This window comes from Dasypus novemcinctus, chromosome Y (assembly GCF_030445035.2).
Source record: "Dasypus novemcinctus isolate mDasNov1 chromosome Y, mDasNov1.1.hap2, whole genome shotgun sequence".
In the NCBI taxonomy this organism is placed as follows: Eukaryota; Metazoa; Chordata; class Mammalia; order Cingulata; family Dasypodidae; genus Dasypus; species Dasypus novemcinctus.
The window spans coordinates 1,718,683-1,744,910 of record NC_092216.1 but is presented as its reverse complement, the minus strand read 5'-3'; the positions used below and the strand labels follow the sequence as shown (position 1 = coordinate 1,744,910).

Sequence of the window (26,228 nt, the reverse complement as noted above, 5' to 3'; positions counted from 1 at the left end):
GAGCGAGCAAAGGGCAGCCCACGTGGCCCGTGGTTGAGCGCCCGCCTCCCACACGCCGGGTCCCGGGTTCAGTCCCCGGCCCCGGGACCTCAGACAAATGAGAGACGAGGCTCCCCGCAAGGACAGGGGAGCCAGAGCTCAGCGCGTCCTCTCCCGGGTGAAGCCGCCGCATGGTCTTTGCTTTTGATTCTGTAGAAATCCAGCCGGGCAGAACTGCGGTGAACCGGGGGTGGCGTTTCCTCACTTCCGGGAGCTGAAGGCTGCTTGGCCCAGAACAAGGGGGCACAAGGTGCCTGGAAGGACCGAAAAGCAGCCCCCTCCCTGCAGGGTGCCAGAGGGGGGCTGGGTGCCTGAGGCTTCCTGCCTCCACCAGCTGCGCCCGTTGCTTTCCCCGGAGCCTCAGACCTCAGCGCCCCCTGCTCGGGCCTGGAGGGCTCCTGTGCTGGGTGAACCATCCGGATGAGCTCACCACGCGCTGTGCATCTCTAACAGGCCTTAGGGTGAAGAAGAGAGGGGGAAGGGGACTTGGCCCAGTGGTTGGGGCGTCCGTCTACCACACGGGAGGTCCAAGGTTCAAACCCCGGGCCTCCTTGACCCGTGTGCAGCTGGCCCACGCGCACTGCTGACTTGAATCTCTGGGCTGTCCATGAGCCAGCTGGGCCCTGAGCCTCAGCAGAGTTGCAACTCCTACCTCCTGGTTTGTTGGACTTACCGTGGCCAGCTAACAGGGAGGTGAAGAAGGTCAACCACCACACCAGGGAGCCAAGAGTGCCTACAGCTGCAAGCAGGAGAATCCCACCCATCATCCATGTGGGATCTAAGCCCCCTCTTGATATAGATGTGGAGTGGACATCACCATCCCAGGGTCCACAGGATGGAGGAATAGAGTATGGATTAGAGTGGACTTACTGATATTCTACTCTGGAACTATTGTGACTGTATCAATGGAAGAAATTGCATCCTTGATGTGGAGAAAGTGGCCACGGTAGCTGCTGAGGGCAGGGAGACGGAAGAAGAGATGTGATGTGGGGGCATTTTCGGACTTGGGAGTTGTCCTGGGTGGTGCTGCAGGGACAGATGCTGGACATTGTATGTCCTGCCATGGCCCACTGGGTGGACTGGGGGAGAGTGTAAACTACAATGTAAACCATTTTCCATGTGGTGCAGCAGTGCTCCAAGATGTATTCACCAAATGCAATGAATGTGCCACGACGATGAAAGAGGTAGTTGATGTGGGAGGAGTGGAGCGGTGGGGGATGGGGTATAAGGGAAACTTATATTTTTTAACCTAACATTTTTTGTGATATATGTATCGTCAAAGAACACAACTAAAAAAAAAAATGATGGGGGGTGGGGAGTGGGGTATGTGGGAACCTCCTGTATTTTTTAATGTAACATTTTTTGTGTCTGTGTATCTCTAAAAAAAAAAAAGCCAATTTAAAAAATTGGACATTGGACACAGGAATTGTCCTGAATGACACTGCAAGGACCGATACAGGCTATTATAATCTTGTCATAACTCTGACAATTATGCGGGACAGTGTAAATTATAATGCAAACTATAATCCGCCCTTGGTGGCAGTGCTCCAGTCTTGCTCCTCAGTTGTAACCAACGCACCGTGAAGGGTGCTGCTGATGTGGGAAAGCGGCAGCGGCTGGAAGCGGGACATGTGGGAATCCCCTACGTTTTTTATGTAACATGTATGAACCTAAGTATCTTTTGAAATAAAAATATAAAAGCATGTTACAACAAACAAACAAAAGAACAGGGTTCTCTAAATTGACCAGAACCTCACATCCTGGGCTGTTTCTCGGCAAAGCGGGCGTCTCCCGGGGCCCAGGATTCTCTCGCGGGGGATGGAGCCGTGAGCCGCGTCGCTGAGGACCGGCAGGCCCGTGACGCCACCACGATTTCCGTCCGTTTCGAACACGCTGTGACGGGGGAAAGGACACGAAACGCACAAAAAGCCCCGTGCGAGAGGTTTCGGTTCACTGGAAAAGGATTTTATTCCACCATAAAAAGGCCAACTGGAGGAAACACAACCTTTCCTACCACGGAGGGGACGGCGATGTGTAAGTCTTCCTGAGCTTCACCGGTGAGAAGCGGACGATTATAAAATTTAACAAGTTTGCAGCTTTGAATCGGTTTGAAACATTCCAAGGAAAAATAATTTAGCAAAACAGCTTCTTAAAAAAACCACACGCGCTAATCTTCACTACAAACCAAAGCTCGGAATCAACATTTTCTTTTTTTTTTAAGCTGAATGACTTGAATTTGTAAAAAGTGGATGTTTTGGAAGTTACGGCGGAGCAGACCGTCCCCGGCCAGCCTGCGAGGGCCGGCCTCCCACAGCCTGTCCGCGGCGAAGGTCGGTGCCTCCTTCCCACGACGAGAGGGGCCGCTCGTCCTGTCCTTTCCATGCTCTACCCAGACGGTATTTTTCAATCAGTAAAAATAAAAAAACAACAACAAAAACCCAGGGGGCGTTTTTCTTCGCAGTGACGCGGGCTGCGCTCGGCTTTGGCAACTCGTCTCCGGGTGGGCAGAGGCGTCTCCTCGGCGGCTGTGCGGGGATCGGGCCTCCAGACGCAGCGTCCGCTGGGGCAGCAGCTCTGCCATCTCGAGCCGGCGCTCTGCGGCTTTCCCGGCTGGGGGAGGACAATGGTGGCGTTGGAGCCTCTGGGTCAGAGTTTGAGGAGGAAATGAAGCTGGCGACTACTGCGCGTTTGGAACAGAAGAGCCGGGGTGCCGTGTCTGGGGAGGATCGTCAATCCCGGGCGCCGCGGCCCTCCACAGGGTGGCGCTCGCCGTGCGTTCGGTGCGGGGCCGCGGGGCGAGGCCCGGCGCTGGTCCCGGTCCTGGTCCAACTGGAGGGGCCGCGGGCGGGCCGGGCCCTCCCTTACCTGTCCCAGGTGCTCCGGTGCCGGCTGGGGGAGCGCGAGCGGGAGCGGGAGCCCCGGCGGCTGCGCTTGTGGCTGGCGCTGGCCCTGCGGTCCCTGTCGCGGCTGCGCTCACGGCGGCTGCGCCTGTCCCTGCTCCTGGAGCGGCGCGAGCGGGCGTGCCCGGGGCTGTCGTCCTTGCGCGAGTGCTTCCCGTGCGGCCGCCGCTCCTTGCGCTGCCCGTCCCCGCGCCCGCCGGCCGCCCGGGGCCCGCTCCTCTCCCGCCGCTGCCGGTCCTCGCCGCTGCGGTCGCGGCTGGCACGGCCGCGGCCCGGGCTGGGCTCCCGGTTGCACTTGTCTTGCTCGGAGCGCGCCTCCTTCTTGCAGGCGCCCGCGTCGCAGGCGGCAACGCCCTTGGGCTGCTGCGCGTTGTCGGGGATGCAGGAGAGGACGCCCGCGCACCTCTTGTCGGGCGAGCAGCCCCCTGCCGCGCCCGGGCTGTCGCGGCGCTGGGCATCCTCGGCCCCGCTGCCGTTGACGGCCTTGGCGGGCGGCTCCGCCAGGGGTCCGGCCGGGGCCTCCGCGGGGGCGGCGAGGGCGTGGGGCGCGAGGGCGCCGGCGCAGCTGGCCGTCACCGTCTGCAGGATGTCCAGCACGGGCCGCAGCAGGTCGGCGTGCGAGACGCCCAGCTCCTCGGGCGGCGGGCAGCCGTCCGCCTTCTTGCTCAGCAGAATGCTGAGCAGCCGCTGGCGCAGCTCCTTCTCGCGGCGCTGCAGCCCCAGCGCGCGCTCCTTCTCCTCCTCCACGCGCCGCAGCTCCGCCTCCTGCACGCGCCTCCGCTCTTCCAGCTGCTGCAGCCGCAGCTTCTCCTCCTTCTGCTCCTGCTCCTGCAGCTTCGTGGCCTGGAAGGAAGAGGAGAGCGCCGTGAGGCCAGATCCCGGCACCGCCGGCTGCTCCGAGGACAGGCTGGGAGGGTGCGCTCGGCGGCCTGTGGCCCGGAGCGAGGAGGCTCCTACGACCGCGGCTGCCGGGGCGAAAGCCGGCCCCGCTCCCTCGGCCCCTGCAGCCGGGCTGACGCGGCCGGCGGGGAGGAGGCCTGGCGAGCTCGGCGGCCGGCCCGGGCAAGCCGCTCGGGGGTGCTGGGCCTCGCCCGGCCTCCGTCCCCACGTGGCGGGCGGCGGGGCCTGCGGCCTGCGCCCAGGCCCTCGCCGGCAGCAGGGGCTGGGGTCCCGGGGCGCACGCACGTCGCCGGGGCGCGTCCGGCCTCGCCGGGGTCAGTGTCTTCAATATTCACCATGAGAGAGACCTGGGCGGCCGCAGGTCCCAGCACGCCTGCCTTCTCCTTCCCGGGACTTAGCACAACTGTAAGCAGACAACAGGTTACGGGCGCGCTTGGGCCAGGGTCCGCGGGCCGGGGTGGGGCCGCAGCTCGCCCGGAGCCCAGGCACCTCCTGCGGGCGTCCCCGCGGGGTCACGGGGGTCCTGGCACCACCAGCCCGCTGCCCTGCGCTCATCACGCCCCCGCCACGAGCCGGGCCCGGTCGGGCCACGGCTGTGGGAGCGGGCTCAGCCGCGCCGTCCGGCCGAGGGTGGTCGGGCCTGGCCGCGGCCACCGCGTGGACAAGGAGTCTGCGCTCAGCCGCCCCCCCAGGCACAGGGCCCTCTGTCCCCGGGGCTCCCAGACACTGGGCGAGCTGGAAGGAGGCAGCGCACGGTGCTAATCGTACCCAACTGCGACACCCAGGATGGCGGCCACGCGGCGCCGGCCGCCTGCTGGCCCTCAGCACCGGGACACTAGGTTCTCCGACCGCGCAGGAGGGCCGTGAGGCTGCCCGGTGGGTCAGAGAGGCGTGGGCGGCGAGCAGAGTCGAGCGGCGGCTGGCGGGGACCCGCGCTCGGCCCGGCGCTCACCTTGGCTCTGCTCAGCAGCTCGGCGATCAGCCGGATGGACTGCAGGTTCCGCTGCGCCAGCAGGAGCTTCCTCTCTTCCAGCCTGATCTTCTCCTGCAGCTTCTTCTGCTCCTCCGCCTGCAACTTCTCCAGCTTTTTCTGGTTTCGGCGGAACTCACGGTCCCGCTGCTTCTGCTCTCTCTTGCGGAGCTTCTCCTCTCGCTTCCTCTCTCTCTCCAGTTCTTCCAGCTCTTTCTGTTTCCTGCGTAAGACACGTGAAACGTTTTGTTAAACAGGGGGCGTCTTGCAGCCTAGGCCCGGGAGGTGAGGGCGAGAGTCTAAGCAGGCGGGGGAGTGGCAGGCGGCCCGGTGCTCAGTTAACCTTCAAATGCTGTATGAACCTCAGTTCAGTGGAGGAACTGGCAGAAAACAAGGGGGAGGAGCCTTATGACCTTCAAAGGAGAATCTCGCTAAGTGCGCCCCAAAACCTGGAGCCGTAAAGAAAAGGAAAAGGGCTGAGGGATGTCAAATGCGGACCACCAACAGGGTCAAAAGGCACGCTGTGAAAAGTACCTGCGAGACGAACACCCCTCTCCTTCCCACAGCGCTCTCAGCCGTTGCCAAGCAGGGGGCAAGGACCCAACAGGAAAACAAGGCCCAGGCCAGAAGGAGAACACGAGCCGCCAATAACAAGCTACGAGTCGCTGAACAGCACGCCACGCCTGTGCGCGGAAGGCAAACCCAAGCGTCAGGAGCAGGGGAGACTGGGAGGCGGGCATCAGCGCAAAACGCAGACACTGCCCCAAACCAGGCAGATGCAGAAACGTGCTCCGTGAGGGGCCAGGGCCCCATTCCCGGGCGGCAGTGCCCTCCGCTGGACAGAGCATGCAGGGGACGGCCAGGCTCGCCTCAGAGCCCGCACGCCAGACGCCGAAGCCTCCGTGGAGTCCAGAAGAGGCAAAGCTAGCGGGACGGAAGCTGACGGCCGCGGCCGCCTGGCGGGCTGAGGGGCGGGAGCGACCCGCGAGGGGCACGGGGGCGGCGCGGCGCCCACGCCAAGCCCAGGGGGATGTGGGAGAAGCGCAGGGCGCATCTGCAGGGAGCGCCTCGCCCACCCTGCGTGAAGATTTACTCTGGTAAGCAGCTGGCTCTAGAAACTCGGGCCGCCGAGGTGCGGGGAGCGGCAGGGAAGAGCACAACCTGGTCCCCGGGCGCAGATGCTCGCAGGGGCCGCACGAGAAAGGAGCGGGGACGGGCGCCAACGCGCGAGGCTGGGAGTGACCCGAGGCTGGGGCGACGGCCCTGCGCGGAGCACTCCATCACAACGCGCCGGCGCCCAGAGGCCCTGAGAAGGGGCCGCTGGCGCCCAGGACCACGACAGCAACACGACCAGCTCTTCCCTAGGAAGCAGAACCCCAGATCGTGCCCTGGGAGGGGGCGGAGGGCCGGCCGCATGGCGCTCACCCGGACTCCTCCTCACAGCCGAGGGGCAGTGAGGGACCTCTTGCACCCCCTTCTCTCCCCCCGGAGCTCTGAGCAGCCGCGGAGGGGGCCGCCCGCCCTGCGCAGGGAGGTTGGGTCTGCCGGGCGCCTCCCCTGCGACAGTCTCGTGTGGCCCGAGGAGCAGCCCAGGCTCGGAGGCCGCGGCGCAGAGTTCCTAGGCACGCGTTTGTGCTCATGGAAGACACAAGAACGTGGCTTTCTGCTTTCCTTAACAACGTCTCAGGGGCGCGTTCCAAAACGTGGGAGAGGGCAGGTCAGGGACAAAGCTTCCGAGACAGGCCTGCTCACCCTGGAGCAAGGCCCCGGGCCGCGCAGGCTGTGGGACGTCTGTGTGAGCCAGGCGCCTGCCGCTGGGTGCTGCACACGCGGGGCAAGTTTTACTCAGTGTACATCCAAGCTGCCCCTCGAGGGGGCTGGCTCCTGGGACCACTCTGGGGGAAGCACCTGCGCTCCCCCAGGGCTCCGCGCCTGTGCGGCGGTCTGCCTCGGCTCCCGCTCCTGAGCACTCGCCACCCCCGCCCGTTTCCACACGGACGCGTGTCTGTACCTGCCTCATCCTGCAGGTCCGTCCACCTGTCAGAACGAGGGGCCGACTCATCCTGGAAGCTGCTCCGTCAAGAACAGCACAGGGGCGGGGATCTCCCACCCAGGGAAGCGACTGTGTGGCTCCAGACCGAAAAAGCTAGACGCGCAAACCTGGTCGCGCCAGCGTTACTTCTAATGAAGAAGGAAAACGAGGAAAAACAAAAACCCCAACAGATGGGGAAGAGCTCGATTATACAGACCTTGCCAAAGAGATAAAGACAGGGAAACGGACTTGGCCCAGTGGTTAGGGCGTCCGTCTACCACATGGGAGGTCCAGGGTTCAAACCCTGGGCCTCCTTGACCCGTGTGGAGCTGGCCCATGCGCAGTGCTGATGTGCGCAAGGAGTGCCCTGCCACGCAAGGGTGTCCCCCGCATAGGGGAGCCCCACGCACAAGGAGTGCGCCCGTAAGGAGAGCCGCCCAGCGCGAAAGAAAGTGCAGCCTGCCCAGGAGTGGCACCACACACATGGAGAGCTGACACAGCAAGATAATGCAACAAAAAGAGACACAGATTCCCGGTGCCACCTGATGAGAACAGGAGCGGACACAGAACACACTGCAAATGGACAGAGAGAGCAGACAACAGGGCAGGGGGAATAAATAAAATAACTCTTTAAAAAAAAAAAAAAAGAATTAAAGACCATTAAGAGGGCAGTGTGGCCAAATGCAAAACGCCTCTGACTTAAGGTGCTGCAAGAAAACTTAAGTGTCACACACGCCCGAAAAGAAACGCCACGTGTGGCAGCAGTAACAGAAGGCGGAGAATGTCTCCTTATTTTTCTAAAACTGACATCATCCAGGTGGTGAAATCACTTTTATAATGCTGAAAACAAAAACTTTAGAAGGACAGCCTGAGTTGGCCCTGCGAGAGATGGATGCAGGCGCTCCGAAGGCCTCTAGCCTGAGCTGGGACTTGCGCTGACTGTGGAAGCTGGGTGGCCTCCCTCGGTTAACGCAGCTTCACCCTAAACTGAGACGGCGGCGTCCTGGGGCTCCAGCACAACACATGACTGCCCCCAGGGCGGCGGTGTGAAGGCAAGGCGCTGCTGACACGCCTGGCAGAGACCCACGGCTGAGACCCACGGCCGCGGAGGGAGCTCTGCCTGCGCCTGCTCTGCTGCGCCTCGGGCGGCTGGCGCACACGCAGAGCGCAGCTGGGCGTCCGGCACAGCCCTGCGCGCGGGCTGCGCGGCGGCATACCTCTCCTCCGCCTTCTGCCTCTCCTCTGCTTCCTTCTCTCTGCGCTTTTGCTCCTCTCTCTGCTGCTCGAGCTCCTGAAGCTTCTGCCTCTCGAGCTGCCGTTTCTTAATCGAGGCGTCACTCAGGTGTTTGGTTGAATCGAAAGAAACCTTCGAGAGCAGAGACAAAGGGTGAGCTGAGTGAACGACCGGGCAGGACGGGGTGTGACAACGGGCACTCCCTAAACAGCACGGTGGGACCGACCCACGCAGGGCAAGCTATCCTACCTCCATCCCGTGGAAACCCAGTCAGAGAACGCCAGCTCTGAACCCCTTTCCGCTTGCGGTCGGTCACACCCTCCCTGGACGACCCCAAAAGGGGGGCCCGAGGTTAAACCGATGGGTCTGGAGTCAGCCCACCAGGTAGCAGCTCAAGAATTAACTAACCCCAACGGGGTTACCCCTCAGCCAGGCAAAAACAAGTCGTCGCTGAAATGTAACTTGACTCTGCCGTCTTTGGGAGAAGCCACTACGCTTTCAAGACAACTTCCCGCTTCTGCTGGCAGGGCCCCACCCCTCCTGCACAAGCCCACCTGCCACAGCCGGACCCCAAACTCAGCAGCCCCTTCGAGGGCTGCTTCCCCGCCGCCGCGAGGCCCACCTCAACCCCGCTCGAAAATGACAAGGAAGTGCAAACCCCGGGGTACCGGGGCGCCCCGTGCCACCCGGCCCTCTTGGCTCCGCCACGGTTAACTTCCCTGACGGTCGTCGCCTGAAAACTACGGCATGTCGGGCCCTTCCACCTTTTCCCTACTGTGCAAAATCCGCCACAGCCAAAGTGGGGCAACGGTCACTCGCTCTCACACCCGCGCACCCGAGGTTCTACGGGAAGAGCGGGAGCTGCCGTGGGGAACGCTCCCCCGGATGCGGGCTGGGGAGGCTGCAAGGCTTCCGCCGGCCCTCGGAGCCACGCGGGGCGCGCCGTGGGGGGGCCGCGGCTCACCTTGATGTTGCAGGCCACGGCCTTGCCGTCCTCGCCCTTGTACATGAGCTTCATGCCGCGCAGGGCACTCATGGCCTTGATGAAGCCCACGTACTCGCAGTACTGGACGTAGGCCTCGAAGTTCAAGTGGCCCCCGAAGCTGAAGGTGTGGAAGTTGCGGCCGGTCATCTCTTCCCGGTAAGGGTCCAGCATGGGGATGTCCACGTTGCGGATCTCGCCGAACTTCTCGAACACCTTGACCAGGATGTCCTCGCTGGGCTTCTCCGAGCCCGACTCCTTGAGGGCGAACCACTTGCACGGCAGCCCCTCCAGGTGGATGGTGTCCGGCCTCTCTCCCGGCAGCGTCTCGTTCATGTCTTTCGCGTCGCGGAAGAAGGAGTCCCAGTCGTGGCGCGTGGGGAAGTCGATCTTGAACTCGGCCGCGCGGACCTTCAGGATGTCGGAGAAGCCGCTGAGCTTGATGGTCTTGCCGTCCAGGCAGGCGAGGAAGGACTTGACGAGGCTCTTGTTCTCCACCTCACCCTCGAAGCGGATGAAGTCCATGGTGCTCTTGGAGATGCGCAGCGTGGAGAACTGGTGGCTGTGCACCATGCCCTTCAGCCTCTCCATCACCTCCCAGTTGGAGATGGACTTGCCCGGCTGCTTCAGCTGCGGCAGCGCCACGCTGATGGTCATCTTCGTGATGGGCTTGAGGTACAGGCCGTACGCGGGGCACAGCTCCACCGCCTCAGACGTGTCGTGCACGATGGTCGCCGCGGCCATAGCCGGGGCGTGGGGCCTGCAACGCAAAGCACGGCCGGTCAGCGCCGGGCACGGGGCGAGGGGTCCCCGGGCCGGCCAGCGCAGTCAGTCCCTGAGGAGGGAAGCAGGCGTGCTTTTCCCGCCACGTGAGAGCTGCCGAGCTCTAGCTCGTTAAAGGCCGGCATCCACCGAGTTTAAAATATAATTCTTTAGACTAAAGAGGGAGGAAAACTGGATTTGCAAACGTCTTTTAAGGAAAGGCGCAGGGCAAAAGCCGCCGTCGCCACTGGGCCTACACCAAATATCTACCAGTTCTCCTAGGGCCTGTGAGGGTAGGAAGCTGAACAGTGTGGCCTAAACTCAGGTGTAGGGAGGAAGCAAACTAGAAACTGCTCCAGGCCAGAGCAGAAACCCGGCCCTGCGGGCAGAGGGGCCACAAGAAGCTCAGCTCCGGGCATCGGGAAAGATCCTGTGGAGGGGGCAGTGTGTGACCAATGATGGAACAGGAAGGAAACCACAGGCCGGAAAAACTGGGGACCACGGACTCTATCTTGATCACTGGCAGATACAAACTTCTCTTTGCGCAAAATAAAGTCAGAAAGCAAGGATCTTTCCCCACCTTCGGGCCTGGAACCCAGCTTCTCCGCCCTCTCCCTCCACCCACCCCGGAAGAATCCAGCTCTGGCCTACGGGTCTGACGCGTTGGCTACTTCCGGAAAGCCAAGCTCGGGGGGGATGGGCCTGATCCAGGGAAGCCCCAACGACCAAGGGGTCGCCAGCAGGCCTCTCTGGCCCCTGAGCCCATCACCCCAGCTCTTGGCTTCCCTACGAGGGCCTGGGACCTGCGGACAACACAGCCTGCAGCGAGAGGGTCCCGGGGGGCGGGAGGGGAGGGGCGGGGGGCGGAGGAGCTGCGGGGCTAGCGGAGCGGTTGGGAGGGGGGCGAAGGAAGGGGCTCTGGCCTGACGACAAACCCTGTTAGCCCCCCACCGCTGACAACAAACCCTGTCAGACCCCGAGCGCAGCGCGAGACCCCGAGCCCGCTCGGCCTCAGATACGCCCTCCCCGGCCGCCCCTGTCGCCCCGGGGCCCTCGGCTGCCCCCTGTCGCCCGGATCCCGGACCCCCATCCCCCAAGTCCCCCGCCCCGCACCCCGCAGCGCCCCCACGCCCCCGCGGCCGCCCCTCGTCGCCCCGCCCGCCGGGCCCGGCTCCTCCGGCAGCCCCGGCCGCCCCGCCGCGGGGCTCCCGGCGTCCCCGGCCGTCATCCGTCTCCCCGGCGCCCCCCAGTCCCCCGCCCCCAGCCCGGTCCGGCCCACGAGGGGGGAGGGAGGCGGCGGCGACGACGCGGGCCGGGAGTCCGGGCCCCGCGGATCCGGGGCTGGCGGGCGCTCACCGGCGCAGGGCTCCCCTGCGACCCGGCCTCGGCGGGCCCAAGCTCGTCGCCGACCCCCGACGACCCCCGGAGGCGCGGCCTCCCCGCCCCGCGCCGCCGCCGTCCGCCGGAGGCGCCCCGGATGTGACCCGCCGCCGCGACGCCCCCTGTGACGCACTTCCGCTTCCGGCGCCCCGCCCCGCGGCTGCGGCCGCGCGGCGGCCTCGGGTTTCTCCTCCGCGGCCCCGCCCCCTCCGGAGGGCGGGACTTCCGGGGCCGGGATGGGCGGGGCGCCTCGGATTCAGCATTGCGCGTGCGCGGGCCTCGCTCCGCCCCCACGGGGGACACCTGCTTGATGCAGTTTATTCAAACGTGCTCGTGGTCTCTGGGCAGACTGGGGAGCTCGCCCAGGTCCCCTCAGAGGCCCCCCGCGTGCGGCCAGAGCGGGCAATAACGTTTACTGCACCCGAAGAAGCGTGGGGCCCGTTTGGGCCCAAATTGTAAAATTTATCCTGACACCCCAGTATGTCCCAGAGCCTCAAAATGAGAATGCAGAGTCGGAGGGCAACCCAGACCTTGCATCGTCCGCGCCCCCTGCCTGCGCACGAGCTTCCAGAGGGGGGTGGCGGCCGGTGAGGGGCCCGCGTGGCAAGGGAAGTGTTAAAAGAAGGGGCTGGTTCTTCCTTTTTGGGTATTTAACCTGTGTGAGTCATCGTTCCACTTCCTGGAGTGACTTAAGAACCAGAGCTAGCATCCCTTCCTCTTTTTAAACGAGGACACACAGGCACTAAGATGCCCCAGGAAGGGCGGAGCCCTCTTTAAACCCAGACAGCCTGCCTCAGAGGGGTCCGCGTCTTTTCTTCCTTCACTTACCTTCTTATTTCTTTCCGGGAACAGAAGGGTGTCTTGTGCTCTCTTGAAAATCATCCTCCCAGGGGCTGCTTTGCACGTGAGGATGGCAAGATTCTTTCCTTGGGGAAAGGTTAAATTTGGAAACTCCCTTTAACCACTCGGCTCTCAGGAGCATTTATTTGCAAAGCAAATTGAGAAACCAGGTATTCACTCCTTCAGAACCAGCGTAGGCCAGTCTAAGAGTTATCCAAGAGAGAATTACAATAATTTGGGAGATGTTCGAGGAAAATACCCCTTAGAAATAGAAAACAGGAATTCCCTCATGTTCGCAGGGTCCCAGTGGGGTAGCAGCATTCTAAAATGACCTCTAAATGCCCTTGCCCCCATAAAGCTCCCCCCAAAGTGGCCTAATTCCTCCTGGTTGAGTGTGGGCGGGGTCTGTGAATAGAATGAGAAGCCGCTCCCATGGTTATGGGGCAGAGGTGAAGGGATTTTGCAGATGTAATCAATCAGCCAGTTGATGCAGTTGCTCTCAAGGGAGACATGCTGGTGGGCCTGACCTAATCAGGCGAGCGCTTTCTGAGAAGGTCTGGAGTTTTGTGTTTTTTTTCCTCCACCTTCAGCAAGTGGAGCTCAACGGACCCCCTTCCTTCCTTCCCTCGTCCTAGAGGGCGGAATGAAGGAGGGGAAGCGCGAGCGGGAGCAGGGCAGCCTGCGGAGGGCCAGGGACACGGTGGTGATGAAGCAGGAGCCGCTCACCCCGGAGGCCGTGCCTCCTGCCCCCTGTCACCCGGAGTCCCTGCCAGCTGCCAAGCCGAGCGGCCAGGGCCACCGCGGGAACCGAGTCTGAGGAGGCAGCCGGTCCTTGGTCAACAGGGAGAAGCAGCAATTCTCCTGGGAGTGGGAGAAGCCCAGGTCCTCGCCCTTCAACAGCCAGAGTGAACAGGACTGTGAGGAGGACTGCCTGGGAGGGCTGGAGCCCCCAAATCGGGAACTGGAAGGGGCGAGGAACAGCCGCCGCGGCAGTGCCCACCAGGACAGGACTCCCACCCGGAGGCCTGGGACGGTGGAGACGCTCTGAAGCCACAGGCTCAGGGAGCAGCAGGGAGCTCTGCAGTGCAGGGAACGGGAGCCCAAGGGAGAAGGGGGCAGCTCTGCAGTGCGGGGAACAGGAGCCTGGGGGAGCAGTGGGAGAGCCCTGTAGTGCAGAAGACAGAAGCAGTGGGGGAGCTCTGCAGTGCAGGGGACGGGAGCCCAAGGGAGCAGGGGGGCAGCCCTGCAGTGCAGAAGATGGGAGCAGTGGGGGAGCTCTGCAGTGCAGGGGACAGAAGCAGTGGGGGAGCTCTGTACTGCAGGAGACAGGAGCCCCGGGGAGCAGAGGGGCAGCCCTGCAGTGCAGAAGATGGGAGCAGTGGGGGAGCTCTGCAGTGCAGGAGACGGAAGCAGTGGGGGAGCTCTGTACTGCAGGAGACAGGAGCCCCGGGGAGCAGAGGGGCAGCCCTGCAGTGCAGAAGATGGGAGCAGTGGGGGAGCTCTGCAATGCAGGAGATGGAAGCAGTGGGGGAGCTCTGTAATGCAGGAGACAGGAGCCCTGGGGAGCAGTGCGGGGCTCTGCAGTGCAGGAGACAGGAGCCTGGGGGAGCGTGGGGGGAGTAGCTCTGCAGTTCAGGGGATGGGAGCCCAGGGAGCAGGGGGAATGCTCTGCAGTACAGAAGACAGGAGCTCAAAGGAGAAGGGGGGAGCTCGGTGGTGCAGAAGATGGGAGCAGTGGGGGAGCTCTGCAGTGCAGGGGACGGGAGCCCAGAGAGCAAGGGGGCAGCCCTGCAGTGTAGAAGATGGGAGCAGTGGGGGAACTCTGCAGTGCAGGAGACTGGAGCAGCGGGGGAGCTCTGCAGTGCAGGAGACGGGAGCAGTGGGGGAGCTCTGCAGTGCAGGGGACGGAAGCCCGGGGAGCAGGGGGGAGCTCTGTAGTACAGAAGGTGGGAGCAGTGGGGGAGCCCTGCAGTGCAGAAGACAGGAGCAGTGGGGGAGCTCTGCAGTGCAGGAGACGGGAGCAATGGGGGAGCTCTGCAGTGCAGGGGACGGAAGCCCGGGGAGCAGGTGGGAGCTCTGTAGTACAGAAGATGGGAACAATGGGGGAGCCCTGCAGTGCAGGAGACGGGAGCAGTTGGGGAGCTCTGCAGTGCAGGGGACGGGAGCCCCAGGGAGCGGTGGAGGAGCCCTGCAGTGAAGAAGACGGGAGCAGTGGGGGAGCTCTGCAGTGCAGGAGACGGGAGCAGTGGGGGAGCTCTGCAGTACAGGGGACGGGAGCCCAGGGAGCAGGGGGGAGCTCTGTAGTACAGAAGATGGGAGCAATGGGGGAGCCCTGCAGTGCAGGAGACGGGAGCAGTGGGGGAGCTCTGCAGTGCAGTGGACGGGAGCCCCAGGGAGCGGTGGAGGAGCCCTGCAGTGCAGAAGACGGGAGCAGTGGGGAGCTCTGCAGTGCAGGAGATGGGAGCAATGGGGGAGCTCTGCAGTGCAGGGGACAGAAGCCCGGGGAGCAGGGGGGAGCTCTGTAGTACAGAAGATGGGAGCCATGGGGGAGCCCTGCAGTGCAGGAGACGGGAGCAGTGGGGGAGCTCTGCAGTGCAGGGGACGGGAGCCCCAGGGAGTGGTGGAGGAGCCCTGCAGTGCAGAAGACGGGAGCAGTGGGGGAGCTCTGCAGTGCAGGAGATGGGAGCAGTGGGGGAGCTCTGCAGTGCAGGGGACGGAAGCCCGGGGAGCAGGGGGGAGCTCTGTAGTACAGAAGATGGGAGCAATGGGGGAGCCCTGCAGTGCAGAAGACGGGAGCAGTGGGGGAGCTCTGCAGTGCAGGGGACGGGAGCCCCAGGGAGCGGTGGAGGAGCCTGCAGTGCAGAAGACGGGAGCAATGGGGGAGCTCTGCAGTGCAGGGGACAGGAGCCCGGGGAGCAGGGGGGAGCTCTGTAGTACAGAAGACGGGAGCAGTGGGGGAGCTCTGCAGTGCAGGAGATGGGAGCCCCAAGGAGCGGTGGGGGAGCCCTGCAGTGTGGAAGACGGGAGCAGTGGGGGAGCTCTGCAGTGCAGAAGACAGGATCTCAAGGGAGAAGGGGGGAGCTCTGTAGTGTGGAAGATGGGAGCAGTGGGGGAGCTCTGCAGTGCAGGACACGGGAGCAGTGGGGGAGCTCTGCAGTGCAGAAGACAGGCGCTCAAGGGAGAAGGGGGGAGCTCTGTGGTTCAGAAGACGGGAGCAGTGGGGAGCTCTGCAGTGCAGGAGATGGAGCAATGGGGGAGCCCTGCAGTGCAGAAGAAGACGGGAGCAGTGGGGGAGCTCTGCAGTGCAGGGGACGGGAGCCCCAGGGAGCGGTGGAGGAGCCCTGCAGTGCAGAAGACGGGAGCAGTGGGGGAGTTCTGCAGTGCAGGGGATGGAAGCCCGGGGAGCAGGGGGGAGCTCTGTAGTAATGAAGATGGGAGCAATGGGGAGCTCTGTAGTACAGAAGATGGGAGCAATGGGGGAGCCCTGCAGTGCAGAAAGACGGGAAGCAGTGGGGGAGCTCTGCAGTGCAGGGGACGGAAGCCCGGGGGAGCAGGGGGGAGCTCTGTAGTACAGAAGATGGGAGCAATGGGGGAGCCCTGCAGTGCAGAAGACGGAGCAGTGGGGGAGCTCTGCAGTGCAGGGGACGGGAGCCCCAGGGAGCGGTGGAGAGAGCCCTGCAGTGCAGAAGACGGGAGCAGTGGGGGTGCTCTGCAGTGCAGGAGACGGGAGCAATGGGGGAGCTCTGCAGTGCAGGGGACGGAAGCCTGGGGAGCAGGGGGGAGCTCTGTAGTACAGAAGATGGGAGCAATGGGGGAGCCCTGCAATGCAGAAGACGGGAGCAGTGCGGGGAGCTCTGCAGTGCAGGGACGGGAGCCCCAGAGAGCGGTGGAGGAGGCCCTGCAGTGCAGAAGATGGGAGCAGTGTGGGAGCTCTGCAGTGCAGGGGATGGGAGCAGTGGGGGAGCTCTGCAGTGCAGGGGACGGGAGCCCGGGGAGCAGGGGGAGCTCTGTAGTACAGAAGATGGAGCAATGGGGGAGCCCTGCAGTGCAGGAGACGGGAGCAGTGGGGGGAGCTCTGCAGTGCAGGGGACGGGAGCCCCAGGGAGCGGTTGAGGAGCCCTGCAGTGCAGGAGACGGGACGCGGTGGGGAGCTCTGCAGTGCAGGAGACGGGAGCAGTGGGGGAGCTCTGCAGTGCAGGGGACGGAAGCCCGGGGAGCAGGGGGGAGCTCTGTAGTACAGAAGATGGGAGCAATGGGGGAGCCCTGCAGTGCAGAAGACGGGAGCAGTGGGGGAGCTCTGCAGTGCAGGAGACAGGAGCAGTGGGGGATCTCTGCAGTGCAGGGGACGGGAGCCCGGGGAGCAGGGGGGAGCTCTGTAGTACAGAAGATGGGAGCAATGGGGTGAGCCCTGCAGTGCAGGAGACGGGAGCAGTGGGGGAGCTCTGCAGTGCAGGGGACGAGGAGCCCCAGGGAGTGGTGGAGGAGCCCTGCAGTGCAGAAGACGGGAGCAGTGGGGGACGCTCTGCAGTGCAGGAGACGGGAGCAATGGGGAGCTCTGCAGTGCAGGGGACGGAAGCCCGGGGAGCAGGGGGGAGCCTCTGTAGTACAGAAGATGGGAGCAATGGGGAGCCCTGCAGTGCAGAAGACGGGAGCAGTGGGGGAGCTCTGCAGTGCAGGGGACGGGAGCCCCAGGGAGTGGTGGAGGAGCCCTGCAGTGCAGAAGACGGGAGCAATGGGGCAGCTCTGCAGTGCAGGGGACAGGAGCCTGGGGAGCAAGGGGGGGAGCTCTGTAGTACAGAAGACGGGAGCAGTGGGGGAGCTCTGCAGTGCAGGGGACGGGAGCCCCAGGGAGCGGTGGAGGAGCCCTGCAGTGCAGGAGACGGGAGCAGTGGGGGAGCTCTGCAGTGCAGGGGACGGGAGCCCCAGGGAGCGGTGGAGGAGCCCTGCAGTGCAGAAGACGGGAGCAGTGGGGGAGCTCTGCAGTGCAGGAGACGGGAGCAGTGGGGGAGCTCTGCAGTGCAGGGGACGGGAGCCCCAGGGGAGCGGTGGAGGAGCCCTGCAGTGCAGAAGGACGGAGCAGTGGGGGAGCTCTGCAGTGCAGGAGACGGGAGCAGTGGGGGAGCTCTGCAGTGCAGGAGACAGGAGCCGGGGGGAGCAGAGGGCGTTGGGAACATGAGCTCAGGAGCAAGTGCCCCCCACCTGCCAGCAATGACAGAGACAGACAAGAGCCAAGCTCGGAAGTCTTGGGGGCAATTCTCGAGGACACTTCACCTCCTGGGGTGCAGGCATCAGATACAGGGAGCCCCCAGCAGCGCCCATTCCAGAGGAATGGGCACCTGCACCCTTTCAAGAATGAGGCAGAGCGTCTAGCCGTACACCCATCGGCAGAGCGCCAACTTCGGGGTCAACACGGCCTGGACGGCAGATAGACGCTTGGGTCATCCCTCTGGTTCAGTGTCGCCTCGTGAAGCACACGATGCTTTTGGGACAGGTGGGCCCTCCCTTCCTGACCTTGGCTCAGGGGGACGGAACCTTCTAGAACAACCCATGCAGCGAGCCTTGGCATCATCGTGAAGGGAAAAGATGTGCCGACGTTCGGATTCAGTAGCAGGGAGGATGTTTCACTTCATGAGTCCTGAAGTAGACAAAAAAGAAGATGAGACGATGAAGCAGAGGAAGACGTGTCTAGCAGCTAGCAAACCAGGAAACAACCCAAACTCTGGAGAGACCTTCCCTTCTTGAAAAACATTGGATTGACTCACAATACCCTCTATGTATTAGCCAAAGGGGTGCTGATGCAAAATAATAGAAATTGGTTGGTATAAGGGTATTTTTGGGGTCGGAGCTTACAGATCCCAGGCCATAAAGCATAAGTTACTTCCCTCACCAAAGTCTATTTCCACGTGTTGGAGCAAGATGGCGGCCAACGTCTGCCAGGGCTCAGGCTTCCTGGGCTCCTCCCTGCCAGGGTCTTGCTTCTCTCTGGGTTCAGGTTTCTTCTCTTCCCAGGGTTTGCTTCTTCCTGGGCTCAGCATTCCTTTCTTTCTGGGGCTTGCTTCTCTCTCCTCTGTGTGCTTACTTCCCAGGGCTCCAGCTTAAGTCTTCAGCATCAAACTCCAACATCAAAACTCCAACATCAGAAACCCTCCACTCTGTCCTTTGCCTTTTATCTGTGAGTCCCCACCTGCCACGGTGGTGGGGACTCAACACCCTAATCATAACTCAATCCTGCCTAATCTAATATTTCTTTTGGGAATTCATCAATAATATCAAACTGCGACATCCTGTAACTCCTTTTATTGTCTTAAGTCTTTCCCTCGGTCGCTCATCAGCTTTACGTTACCGTTTAAGGAAACCGACTTATATCTCGTTGAACATTTTTCTGTGGCATGTCAGCCACATGCCCATGGGCATTGGTTATTGGTATAGTCTTGCCAATCTCAACACATCATGTTCTCATAGAAGCATTGTGGCTTGAGATGAGCTTTCAGAACAGCTGCTCAGGAAACTATCAACCTTTGGTTAAAGGGGAATTGTGGCTTGTTCTCTTTTGAACAGTTACTTTATTTATATCATTGTTAAAGCTTTGTGGACAAGGTTTTTGTTTTGTTTTGTTCTGGGGGAAGCCCCTGAACAGAGAATTTTACGAAGCTTTGGTTATCACTAAAACGGCCTCCATTATATACCAAAACTTTGACCTGGTTGAGCTCTTGAGTCATAGAAGGTGATTTTTCCCTTAGTGTTTGGATGGAAATTTTCCACATGACCACCCTGTGGACAGCTTAGCTTCAACCGACACTTTGCGGAGCTCGTGTGTTTGCAGGTGAGTGAATGGGAAGATCATGGTTGATGACAGCGTGTGCTGATTTAATGCCGTAAGATACCGAAACAAGTTGTGGATCTGTTTCTTACGAGGCAATTCCCGATTTCCCCACAGAACGCAATTGTGATCATCTTACCTGATTTTCAACTTTGCATTTTTATTCAGATGTCATCTCCTTTTTCCTTCTTTGAGGAATACACTGTCCTTGTGGGGCAGGCCCCTTGCTTTATTCTAGCAGCATGTGTACATGTCTAAAGAGGGCTGTGTCCCTGACAAGCAGTGGTGAGCATGGACATACACTTGCGCCCTCCTGCCTATTAGCATGTTTGTACATCTTCGCTCGTGTGTACGTGCTTTTGTGCATTCGTGTGTGCACACGGTGCAAACCTCAGCTCTGTCTTGTAGGTGGACACAGGCACACACACACATGCACCTGCACACGCTCAGCCACAAGGAAAGAATTCTGCATTCGTGGGTCAAAGCACCCTCCCAGGGAAGCAGATGTGGCTCGAGTGATTGAACTTCCACCTACGATATGGGAGGACTGGGTTCGATCCCTGGGGCCTCCTGGTGAAAAAGAAGAGAAAGCGTGCCCGTGTGGCAAGCCAGTGCCTGTGTGAGTGCCCATGTGGTAAGCCAGTGCCCCGCACAAGTGAGTCACGCAGCAAGATGATGATGCATCAAAAGAGAGGCAAGGGGAGAGTCAAGGTGGAGCACAGCAGAAACCAGGCACTGAGGTGGTGCAATTGACAGGGAACCTCTCTCCCCATCAGAGGTCCCCAGGATCGAATCCCGGTGAATCCTAGAGGAGAGGAAATGAGAAGAGAAGACAAAAAGAGAAATAGATATAGAAGATCACACAGCGGATGGACACAGACAGCAAAAACAGCAGAGTGGGAGGAGGAGAAGGGGGGAACATAAATAAATAAATCTTTAAAGAAAGCATCCTCCCAGCACGTGGCATGAAGGGACTTAGCCCAGCTTGTCCTGTCTCCTCTGATGAGCTCGTAAGGCTCCCCCGGGTGGAGAGAGAGCTACATTTGACTCTGAACCCTCCAGTTCAGTCCAGGAAGAACCCAGGTAGTGCATGTTTTGTGGACACTCAGGGAAGCTCCTTCTAGTAACAGGACCAAGCTGTGCTTCAGCGAGCCACCACCCGCCTATTAGCAGGTCCAGCAGACGCTGCACCCAACCTTGAGGATCAGAAGTGCACACCTGGCACGTCCATGGGAGCCAGCCCTGGGCTCGCCTCCATCCCTGAGGATGCACTGCGCACCCCCAGCTGGAATGGGGAGTCGGGGTCGCTCGGACGCAAGCACAGAGCAGCCTGCGGAGGAGAACGAGCTCAGAGACAGAAAGAGGCAGGACCAGCAGGGTTCAGTTGCACAAGCTGAAGACTTCTCTTGAGTTTCCATTGCTTGTGCTTGGAGGGCCCCCACCTGAAACAGATGGCCGCGGGTAAGTGTTGGTGTGTAACGAGGCACCATGAGAGGGGAGTCTTACAAACTAGATGCTTTCTGGGGACGGGATGGTGGCCCCACGCTGGTCAAGTTCTTGCACTTGGACCGCATTCTGGTGCGTGTGATCCCGTTGTCAAGATGCTACTTCAGTTAAGGTGTGTCCCCACTAAAAGAGGTTGGTCTTTAATCCAGGTGATTGGAGCCCTAAAGGATTTACAGATCTGCAACCTGAAGGTCAGAGGGAGAGAGAAGCCAGGGGGAGCACACAAAAGCGGAAGTCAGCAGAATCCAGAAGAGAAAGGAAGAGATGCTTCCATGAATGGCCATGTGGTGGGAAGCTAAGGAACCCCAAAAGATGTCAGCCAAAAGATGTCAGCCCTGGGAGTAAGCCAGCCTTCTAGCTTCTGAAACCACGAGGCAATACATTCCTGTTGTTAAGCCAACCCATTGCTTGGTAGCAACTAAAGCTCTTGACAACTCAGAGCCCATCTGATTCTGTCTTCTCTCCAGGTTGGACCTTCTCCCTTCTGAACTTGTATCCCTTTCAGTTTGACCCAGCTAAAGAGAACTTACAATCTGCCCCTAGAAGGAAAATGCCTGGGAGGTAACTACAAGGATCTATCATCTATCTTGTTATCTAGCCACCCATCTGAATAACCACCCATTCCTCCATCTGTCCATTCATTCACCCATCCATCCATCTGCCACCCACCCACCTACCCCTCTGACCCTCTATCCCCTTACCCGTCTTCCCATCCATCTATATCATTATACCTCCAGCCAGCCATCAGTCCACCCATCCATCTAATGACCCATCCATCCAGCTGCCCATTCATCCACCCATTATTCCATTTATCTTTGTCCACCTGCCCATCCATCCATCCATCCTTCCTTCCACCTGTCTGTTCATCCATCCATCTGCCCATCCACCCATCCATCCACAGTTCCATCCATCTATATCTTTATCCATCATCTACCCACCCACATCCATCCTTCCATCCTCCCACCCACCCACCTTTCCATCCTCCCATGCACCCCTCCGTGTACCCACCATCCCTTATTCATCCATCCATCCTCCCACCCACCCATCCTCCCTTCCATTCACCTCCATCTACCCACCCCTCCCTCCATCCATCCATCCTTCCATCTGTCTGTTCATCCTTCCATCTACCCATCCACCCATCCATCCACAGTCCCATCCATCTGTATCTGTATCCATTCATCTACCCATCTATATCTTCATCCATCCACTCACCCACTCACCTCTTCCATCCTTCCATCCTCTCACCCACCCATCCATCTTTCCATCCTCCCATCCACCCCTCCATGAACCTCCATTCCTTATTCATCCATCCATCCTTCCACCCACCCATCCTCCCCTCCATTCACCTCCATCCACCCATCCCTCCTTTCCTCCCTCTATCCCTCCATCCCTCCCTCTGTCCCTCCATCCCTCCTTCCACCTGTCTATTCATCCATCCATCTACCCATTCACCCATCCTTCCACTGTTCCATCCATCTGTATCTGTATCCATTAATCTACCCATCTATATCTTCATCCATCCACTCACCCACTCACCTCATCCATCCTTCCATCCTCTCACCCATCCATCCATCTTTCCATCCTCCCATCCACCCCTCCATGAACCTCCATCCCTTATTCATCCATCCATCCTCCCACCCATCCATCCTCCCCTCCACTCACCTCCATCCACTCATCCCTCCCTCCCTCCCTCTATCCCTCCATCCCTCCCTCTGTTCCTCCATCCCTCCTTCCACCTGTCTATTCATCCATCCATCTACCCATTCACCCATCCTTCCACAGTTCCATCCATCTATATCTTTACCCACCCATCCACCCATCTATATCTTTACCCGTCCATCCACCCACCCACCCATCCACCACCCATCCATCCTTCCATCCTCCCACCCACCCATGCATCTTTCCATCCTCCCATCCACCCCTCCATGTACCCTCCATACCTTATTCATCCATTCATCCTCCCACCCATCCTCCCCTCCATTCACCATCCATCTATCCATCCCTCCCTCCCTCCGTCCATTTTCCTCCATATCCATGCCTCTCAAGCCTTTATGAAAACCAACCTTTCCCCACCAGATGGCGCACCCACCACCCTCTTGGAAGCTAGAGGAAGTGCTGTTATATTCATCTTCTGGTTTTGATGCCAAGGTCTTGAGGTCAGTTAATAAATCATGAGACCTCAGGAAAGTCGTCAGCTCAGTGGTTTCCCATGAACGTTACCCTACTTGCGAAATCCACCCCGTGCAACTCGTTCTTTTATTAGAAAAGTCTTCATTCCATAACTGTTCATGCAACCCATGTCTGGTCTGCCCTAAACCACATGACTGAGAAAGGGTCGTTATGTTGCCTATGAAACATCCACACCAACAGTTGGAGATGGGTGGGAATGTCCTCCAGCCTCTACTTGTGGTGGGTGTGTAAACTGGAAAGGAAATTTGAGAAGACCTGGAACCATTTTTTAAAAAGATTTATTGACTTATTTTTATCTACCCTCACACCTCTCCAAGATGGTTCTCTTGTCTGTCTGCTCATTGTTTGCTCGCCTTCTCCAGGAGGCACCAGGAACTGAACTTGGGTCTCCCACATCAGAGACTAGTACCCAACAACCCGAGGCACATCTGCTCCCCATGGGCTGTGGTGTGAGCTGGCTTGTGGCATCTGCTCATTTAGGCTTCTGCTCATTGCATCAGGAGGGGCATCTGCTTTTCTTCCTTAGGAGACATGGGAATCCAAACCAGGTACCTCCCGTGTGGTAGGCGGGTGCCCAGTGGGTTGAGTCACTGCTTCCCTGTACCCATTGTTTTTTTTTAATGAGCACACATGCCCTTTAACTCAAAAATCCCACTCACTGGGAGGAAGAGATGTGATGTAGGGGGCATTTTTGGGACTTGGAGTCATCCTGGGTGGTGCTGCAGGGACAGTTACTGGACATTGTATGTCCTGCCATGGCCCACTGGGTGGACTGTGGGAGAGTGTGGGCTCTGGTGTGGACCATTGACCATGAGGTGCAGCGGTGCTCAGAGATGTATTCACCAAAAGCAATGAATGTTTCATGATGATGGAGGAGGTTGTTGTTATGGGGGGAGTAGTGAGGTGAGGGAGGTGGGGGGTATATGGGGACCTCATATTTTTTTTATGTAATATTAAAAAAATTAAGACAAAAAAAAAGAGCAGAAAAAAAATCCCACTCACTACTGGTGATTCATCCTATAGAATTATTCCCAACAGACAAACAAAAGAATTTGCACAAGTTATATTGCACTGGTAGGTAGATAGGTAGATAGATATGATAGAGATGATAGATAGCTATAACTGATAGATTAATAGATACAGATAATAAATTGAGATAGATGACAGAAAGATGATTGTTAATATTTAGATGCTCAATAGCTAGATAGAAATAGATGATAGGTGATAGAGATAAATGATAGATGAAAGACAATTATGATAAAGATAATAGAAAAATAGAGATAGATAATAGATGAAGAGAGATGATAAAGAGAGATGACCACTAATAGATAAATATTTAGATGATTGATAGATGATATACAGACAATAGAGATAAATGAATAGGTGATAGAGATAGATGATAGATAATATGTACATATAACAATTGCATGCACGATACAGGTTTTGCACACATATATGGGTATAAATGGGTCTATATATATATAGATGTATAATGTGTGAATATATTATATATCTATATATTTCTCACAGGTTTACAAAGATGTGTGCAGTTAATGCATTAATTAATGCAATTTATGCTTCTGGCAGCATTAATTATAAGACCCTGAATTGGGAAGAGTTGCGACATACATATATAAGGGGCTGCATATGTAGTCAGATATAGCTGCACTTGCCCGACAGGATGGGATGTTGCATGAAGAAGGCATGGATTGCATGTTTGCATTTTTATCATAAGATACCGGATGGATTGCATGTTTACATTGTTGTCACGATAAGATACTTGACAGATTGGGTGTTTGCATTGTTATCATAAGATACTTGATGGATTGCATGTACCCAATGGATTGCATGCTTGCATTGTTATCATAAGATACTGGATGGATTGCACGTTTGCATTGTTGTCATGATAAGATACTTGATGGACTGCATGTTTGCTTTGTTGTCGTCCTAAGATACTTGACAGTGACTTCCTAGTGTGGGGTCAGCGGCTTGGGGTGGCTCAGTGCTTTAGACAGCAGAGAAAGGGGGTGGGGTGGGGTAAAGGGATCAACCACGGCTGTGGGCTTGGCTGTGCAGGGTGAAGGAGAAGCCCTCGGCTCCGTGCACTGGGAGACGCTGTCGACATAAACATGGGGTAGACCAGGGAGGAGGAGGAGTTGGGGCAGGAAGGAGAGGGGTGGGTTCCCCTGGACTTAGGTTGACCTGGAGGCATCTGCTTTATGGAGCCGCCCCTCAAGGTGAGGGGCTCGGGGCAAATCGAGGAGCAGGAAACCCATGATGTGGGAGCTGCGGCCCCAGGAACAGAAGAGAAGAAAACCGGAGGCACACTCGTAAGTGAGAGAGAGGGAGGTGGACAGGCAATGGTGAGGAGCCTCAAACAGGAACAGGCTATCCAAGTGGGTGAGTCACCAGAGCCACTGCCCACCCTGGCTTCCCCACACCCAGCACCGCTTGAAACTCCTCAGAGCCGTGGACCTTTCCTGGGCTCAAACCTGTCAAGACTCACCCCCTGGGGCAGGAGAGAGTCCCAGCCACCCTTGAAAGCTGCTAAGTGTCCAATACAGAGAGTCCCCTCAAGTTGGGTTGGCCAAGAGCAGAGGTGACGTCAACATCTGTGAGTTGGCAGTGCCCAGGGCCTCCTGCCCCAATGGTCAAGGTGAGCTCCCTCACCTGGTGACCAGCCCAAGGTCCCACGGCACAACAGGCACCAACAACGCCCAAGTTGCGTCCGGCTACGTGAAGATGGACTTTGGCCACCACAAGCCCTCACTCTGTGCGGTGCCATGAGCCCCTTCTCGTCGTTCCATTCATCCACCCAACCAGCTCCTCGGTGCCCACCGTGTGTCAGGCAAGGCGACCCTATCAGGGCATGGAACACGCACCCACCAGCACCTGTGAGGCGCAAGATGGCAGCCCGGCGAGCGACTGCGGCCAGGGAAAGCGCCTCTGCTTACGGCAAGTGCCTTGGAGGAAAATGCGAAAGCGCGGATTCCTCGGCGAATCATGCTCCCAAAATTTAGTGGAAGTCAGAAGCCCCAGAACCTCAGATATGATCTTATTTGGAAATAGGGCCATTGTCAATGCACTTAGGAGCATGGAAATGCTGTCTTCCTGGGGTAAGGTGGACCCTTAATCCAAGATGACAGGAATCCAACTTTTGAGCAGGGTGCGCCGCATCGCCTCATTGTGCTTTCCCCGGGAGAGGGCATGGAAACCTTCCACCCTTAGCGAGTGGCCCCTCGGTGGGTCTCTGTGAGTCTGGGAACCGTCTGAGCCATTCTCAGAGACCTGGAGGAGGCTGCGATAACATCTCACGATACAGATCGCTCTCATCTTCCCACTTCCCCTCGCCAGCGCAGGCTGTCACGCGATCGTCGAAGGAGACTCGCTCCCTCCTGGAGCTTGAGACTTGCTTCTTGAGCATCTTCCTCGATTTCTTTAAAGGCGGGCTCTGTGAGAACCCACTGGAGTGCTCCAAAGTGTGTTCACCCAATGCAGGGAATGTGCCACACGGATGACAGAAGTTGTTGATGTGGGAGGAGTGGGGGGTGGGAGTATATGGGAACCTCTTATATTTTTTAATGTCACCTTTTTTTTGTCATCTATATCCTTAAAATAAAACAAAGACAAAGAACACATTCATTTTAAAAGAAATGGTGAAGCATTTTCATTC

At 58.9% G+C, this 26,228-nt stretch overlaps 2 protein-coding genes across 2 annotated transcripts in view; both read right to left on the bottom strand.

The window, feature by feature from the left end:
- Positions 1-26,228, bottom strand: part of LOC101416025 (granulocyte-macrophage colony-stimulating factor receptor subunit alpha) — a 579,672-nt gene that overhangs the window by 155,433 nt on the left and 398,011 nt on the right. The window lies entirely within an intron of this gene.
- On the bottom strand, positions 1,983-11,295 carry LOC139438378 (A-kinase anchor protein 17A-like). Its single transcript, XM_071213445.1, has 5 exons — positions 11,176-11,295; positions 9,040-9,817; positions 8,059-8,207; positions 4,792-5,032; positions 1,983-3,782 (listed from the first exon to the last, which is right to left on the bottom strand). Exons 2-5 carry the CDS (start codon positions 9,799-9,801, stop codon positions 2,901-2,903), a joined length of 2,034 nt encoding a protein of 677 aa, XP_071069546.1. The 5' UTR covers positions 9,802-9,817; positions 11,176-11,295; the 3' UTR covers positions 1,983-2,900.